Raw genomic sequence first — 6,118 nt, forward strand, 5'->3', positions numbered from 1 at the left:
TCTCATATACTCACATATTTGATGGAGAGATATATTACACAAGCACACAGATGCCTGGGGACACATTCTCCATTTCAGATGTACAACAATTTTTGTATAAAAGCCATGGAAGTGACAACAAGCAGAGATTTACATTCTGCAGCTGAATCTGGCAGACAGCGTATTGTCCTTCGGCCAGTGCTCTCCCATTACCCACAGGCACAGGAGAGCTTCCTCATGCATCTAATTTGCACACTCAGGGCTATCAGACAGACACACACACACACACACACACACACGCTCACACACACTTGCATACACACACATTCACTCGCATGCACGCACACAGCACAGACAGGTATGCAGGGAAAGATGCAGACTCTTAAATGTGATTTGAGGCAGAGTGCCCAAAGTCCTGTGACCCAGAGCTGTGAGCAATTATATCTTTCATTGGCTTGGATAGATGCAGAACTGAAAGAGCCAGTCTCTCTCTCTCTCTCTTTCACTCTTTCTCTCTCTTTCTCTGTAGCTCTTACTCATTTGCTATACAGATGTCCAGATGCACCAAGAAAGACCATCTGAATATGAAAAGTAGACACTGAACTTAGAATTCCCCTTCAAATAAATCCCACATTTCTGCCAGAATACTAGTCCAGTTCCTCAGAAACCTCTGGCAGTAAGTTTGTTTTATGGCTCTCATTTCTGTAGACATTGGCTGTTGTTCATTTTAGTGCATCAACACACAGTTACATAAAGCTGCATAGTATACAGCTCCCCAGAGAGGTAGAACATGACTCTACACTGACAGGCCATTGATTTACATCTCTCTCTCTCTCTCCCCTGCTGTCTATTGATTCTTCATATTTTTTTCTTCTCTCTCTTCTCCCTTCCCGTCATTCTCTTCTGCCCCCTCTCAGTTCTGGGAGGTGATCAGCGATGAGCATGGCATTGACCCCACTGGCACATACCATGGCGACAGTGACCTGCAGCTGGACCGGATCAACGTGTACTATAACGAAGCCTCAGGTATGTCATGCTGGCAGAGCGCCTAGTGTGTGCAGAGCCATTGGTAGCCCACAGTTAGCCGCCATTGGCCATTTGCTACTGCTGATCCAAAGAGTCCCAGGGGGAAACACAAAGACAGAAGGAAGGCTGTGATAAAGTGATGAGATGAATTGGGTTCAGTCACATGCCCCGTGGACGTTTTACTAACCCATACAAACCCCATGACTCAAACCAGAATAGTATCTGACATATAGGGGAGCAAATGGGTGAATCCTTTGACCACAACCAAGACTTGTGGGTCTCAAATGAAGATTATGGGACTGTAAAACAAAATTAGAGATTTGTGTGGTTTATTTGGAAATCTTCAGGCCTACCAGCAACAAGGCAATCTCCAATTTGAAAATAATTTCCAGTTGTTCAAAAGCACCATATAAATGTGATGTAGTATTATTATTAAAAGAGTCCTTCAGGGGAAAGTCAAGTAATTTGGAAGGAGGAAATGTTTATTACTTTGTCCTAATTAAGTCTTCCTTTTTTGTGAAAAAACACAAAGGAGTTCCTCATTCTCATTCTGCAATACTGAGTTGGTGTGTGTGTGTCTCTGTCTCTGTCACTTATGAAGGTGGAAAGTATGTGCCCAGAGCCATCCTGGTCGACCTGGAGCCTGGCACCATGGATTCCGTCAGGTCCGGACCCTTTGGGCAGATCTTCAGACCCGACAACTTTGTGTTTGGTAAGGCAGTAGAGGATTGGTGGTAGTTGCACCAATTTATAACATGTTAATTGCCTTATTGACAAGGCCTTAGATGATCTACCTGGGCACTCCATATTGTTTTACGAATCCCTCTACTGTTATACTTTCTTTAAAGCTGTTGCCACTTATGTCTCATGTCTTCTGCGCCTTCTTCTACCTTTTCATCACATCTCCACTCCTCTTTTATGTCTCATTAGGTCAAAGTGGTGCCGGAAATAACTGGGCCAAAGGCCACTACACAGAGGGTGCTGAGCTGGTGGACTCCGTGCTGGACGTGGTGAGGAAGGAGGCCGAGAGCTGCGACTGCCTTCAGGGCTTCCAGCTCACACACTCCCTGGGAGGCGGCACCGGCTCTGGCATGGGCACCCTGCTCATCAGCAAGATCCGCGAGGAGTACCCCGACCGCATCATGAACACCTTCAGTGTGGTGCCTTCTCCTAAGGTGTCAGACACTGTGGTGGAGCCCTACAACGCTACCCTGTCCGTCCACCAGCTAGTGGAGAACACCGATGAGACCTTCTGCATCGACAACGAGGCGCTTTACGACATCTGCTTCCGCACACTCAAGCTGAGCACGCCCACGTACGGTGACCTCAACCACTTGGTCTCGGCCACCATGAGCGGAGTCACCACCTGCCTGCGCTTCCCTGGCCAGCTCAACGCCGACCTCCGCAAGCTGGCCGTCAACATGGTGCCATTCCCCCGTCTGCACTTCTTCATGCCAGGCTTCGCCCCGCTCACCAGCAGAGGGAGCCAGCAGTACCGCGCCCTCACCGTGCCTGAGCTGACCCAGCAGGTGTTCGACGCCAAGAACATGATGGCCGCCTGCGACCCACGCCACGGACGCTACCTCACTGTGGCCGCAATCTTCCGCGGGCGCATGTCCATGAAGGAGGTGGACGAGCAGATGCTCAATGTCCAGAACAAGAACAGCAGCTACTTTGTGGAATGGATCCCCAACAATGTGAAGACCGCCGTGTGCGATATCCCACCTCGAGGCCTCAAGATGGCCGTCACCTTCATCGGCAACAGCACCGCCATCCAGGAGCTCTTCAAACGCATCTCCGAGCAGTTCACCGCCATGTTCCGCCGCAAGGCTTTCCTGCATTGGTACACGGGCGAGGGCATGGACGAGATGGAGTTCACCGAGGCGGAGAGCAACATGAACGACCTGGTGTCCGAGTACCAGCAGTACCAGGACGCCACTGCAGAGGAGGAGGGCGAGTTTGAGGAGGATGTGGAGGAGGATGCCTAGACGTATTACAAAATAATACATAAAATGGGGTGGGAAGGTGGGAAGGGGGGAAGGAAGACGAGACAAAAGAAAATAAGAGAGAAAAGGAAAAAGACGTCAGAATTGGTTTAAATTATTTGGGAAAATTGAACTGAATTGATGTGAGCCAAAAATGCCAACCTTAGTTTTGGACGAGAGCAACGAATGACACTAGAATGTGATCAAGAACGTTTGAATGAATGTAAGATGGAAATAGGTAAAGAACAGAGAAAAGTGCAAAACTCAAGACCAGAATAAAAGATGGCTCTGTGTAATCACCCTGTGTAACTAATGCCTGTATTTGAACAAAGGATTGTAGGGAGAGAGACAGAAGAGAAGAAAGAAATGTCATTAACCTCCATTTTATTACTCCTGTGGTTCTTATGCTTTTTAACTTTTTTTTTTTTTACCTTTTTGCTTTTTCTATATTTCTAAATGTACTATCAGTGACTTAGTATGAAGGTCAGAGGTGATGGTCAGTCAGGCCATCCCATCACCTCATATATCCCTGGACCTTGGGTCCAATAACATCTCAGCACACCAACAAACATGAACATGACACTGAGATTTACAAAGGGCCGGAAGGAGGGCTGCCGCCATTGGCGGTATTAAACAGCACAAGAACTGATATAGAAAGCCATCAAAATATAAGCCAGAGCCTTGATAATGGACTTGAACCAAAGAAGCCGTTCAAGGACGATGGAGGTTGTGCTGAGTCATAACGAGGTTGTCAGATGTTCTCTGAGTTTTTGCAAAGTGCCCTGTCTGACTCGGACGCCAGCCAACGTCTGGAGCCATAGTGCACCTTGGCACAGTGAAACTGACAACCATAAAAACAGTCCTGCGGCTTGTCTTTGTATAGTCTGCAATAACATCCTGTCAAATGAGAATAATAAGTAAGGTAACTATAAATGGTTCAACTACCAAAAATAAATCATGGATTTGTGTGCAGGGAAAGGGTTATATGGTTACACCACAAAGTTGTGATGTGGTGAGCATGTACTTCATGTACCTGTCAAAGTCGAACTCACCAGAAGCACCTTGCTCTTGATAGTGCAGAAATGTCAAACCTATTTCTCTCTTTCTGTTTTTTTCTTCTTTTAAAAATTAAAAAATATCTGTTTACATTCTTTGAAAACTCATGTGAAAGGAACACAAATAAAAAAAACCTTTTTATAAAAATCTGACCTACTCTGTGGTGTTTGTACAGGTGACTGATCATTGCTTTCATATTCTTCCCAACATTGGGGAGTGGCCTTTGGCATATTTAAGTATAACAAAGACATGAGAGGATGTGAGCTCATCAGATAAATCAAACAGATGATTAAACAGATAATGTTACAGACTGAGAGAGAGTTGAAGACAGCCTCACTGAACAGAGATGACGTTCAACTTGAATATTAAACTTACTCTTTATACGCCCTGGGTGTGTTTTTTACATGTTGGATGATGACAGAAGGAACACGTACATTTGATGATTAAAAACTGAAAACAGAAAATGTGTCAAATAAAACCATGGCTGATCAGTATGCTGACAATTGATAGCTCACACAAAGGAAGTGAGGGTCTGCCAAATTTCTCGAGCATTATGTCTCGGACATAAGAATACTTATTACTGATTATAAATGGAAGATTTAAAAACAAAACAATCTCACTGACACTGAATATGTGTATATATGAGGTGATTGAATGGTTCCAGGAGAACATTCTTTCAGAGGGCCCAGAGTTCCTAAGGAACACCTCTGATTGGAACACCAGGTCATAATGGCTCTGAATCTTAAGTGAAGGAAACCAGGCAGGACTGTGATGTTCTGACAACAAATACAATCCCATTACTTTTTTCCCAATTGGCAGTGTTGGGGAAGCTACTTTATAGTTTTGCAGGCTGCCAAGTACTCTCCACTGGAAGAAGTTGAACTACAGCACGACTACCATAGGGAGAGATCTAGATCTAGATCTGGCAACTTCTAAAATAGCAATAAACAACTTCTCTGAACATTTGTTAAGAAACATAAAAAAACATGGACAGCACAAAGGTTAAGTGTGTGTTGGTGGCTGCCTGATGAATGCATTGTCTGAGTATGCCCTCACAGCAGTCAGGATGAAAGGGAAAGGGGACGGGGCTGGTCAAAGGGAGTTTAATTACAGTAGAGAAGCAATTGTGAGATAAAAAAATATATATATATTTTTTTTTAAATCGTTTCCTTTAGTTTCAGTAGTTAATTACACAAAAATGACAAAAAGTAATTTAACTACTTGAATCATATAGTTGAACTACCAGCAAGCTTATGCAAAATGTAGTTAGACTACTAGTTGAATTACTTGTAGTTCACTACTCTCCAACATTGCTAATAGATGTGAGATGTTTTTCAACAGGGATGCAATACAAGCAATTTTTAAATGACAATATTCTATTGATCATTAACAATGATCCATACCCTACCATACCCTCTTCACAATGAATCCACTGAGACCATTGAGTGTCTGTACATAGATAATTACAAAGAGGGAAGAATCCCTCAAGTTAACAAGCTATGGGTTTAAGCTGTGTCAGCTTTCTGTTAATGGAAAGGTGAAGGCAGTGTCCATCATTAATTGTTACACTGTAATAAACTGAAAGGCAGAGCCAGCAATGCTGTTGATCCCCTTGCCACTGGAAATATCAGACACTTATTACAGTAAACAGTATGGTAGAGATGCTATATAAACACCACATTTATTCCAATCCAAGTATATATCTTTATCATAATAAGACACATGAAGGGAAGTCTGTGTTTCAGTAATCACATGCATCTTTTTCATGATTTATGTTTTTGCAGTTGACAGCAATATGACAGATTCACACAGCCATTCTGGCTATGGACAGCAATGACCTCCGAAGCAATCCTGCTCAAAATCTGACTAAATAAAAAATAAATGCTATATTTCCACACTCGTGCACACGCTAGGTAGGTATAATCTATTCTATATAGCCAAGAGTAAATGTTGAGGGCCTCTCACAGGATTTGAGCATTGTCCACATAACGGTGCTATAGCCTATGCCTTTTTAATCTAATTCTATTTATTTTACAGTCCATACACTAATGTAAAATAAGGAGCTCTGTGAT

The 6,118-nt window shown here is 43.6% G+C and overlaps 1 protein-coding gene across 1 annotated transcript; it reads left to right on the top strand.

Moving 5' to 3' along the window:
• The first annotated feature begins 855 nt into the window (after positions 1–855).
• LOC105892060 (tubulin beta chain-like) lies at positions 856–4,193 on the top strand. The gene is made up of 3 exons (XM_031586108.2): positions 856–1,005; positions 1,607–1,717; positions 1,936–4,193. The coding sequence occupies exons 2-3, from the start codon at positions 1,657–1,659 to the stop codon at positions 2,991–2,993; spliced, it is 1,119 nt and encodes a 372-aa protein (XP_031441968.1). The 5' UTR covers positions 856–1,005; positions 1,607–1,656; the 3' UTR covers positions 2,994–4,193.
• Positions 4,194–6,118: the final 1,925 nt, after the last annotated feature.

Source organism: Clupea harengus, chromosome 19, assembly GCF_900700415.2.
Source record: "Clupea harengus chromosome 19, Ch_v2.0.2, whole genome shotgun sequence".
Lineage (NCBI taxonomy): Eukaryota > Metazoa > Chordata > Actinopteri > Clupeiformes > Clupeidae > Clupea > Clupea harengus.

What these genes read in the sequence shown, in the direction of transcription:
- LOC105892060 (XM_031586108.2), top strand. Translation starts at nt 1,657, where the DNA reads ATGGATTCCGTCAGGTCCGGACCCTTTGGGCAGATCTTCAGACCCGAC. An exon ending in ACCCGACAACTTTGTGTTTG is followed by an intron (nt 1,718 to 1,935) that starts GTAAGGCAGTAG and finishes ATGTCTCATTAG; the next exon opens with GTCAAAGTGGTGCCGGAAAT.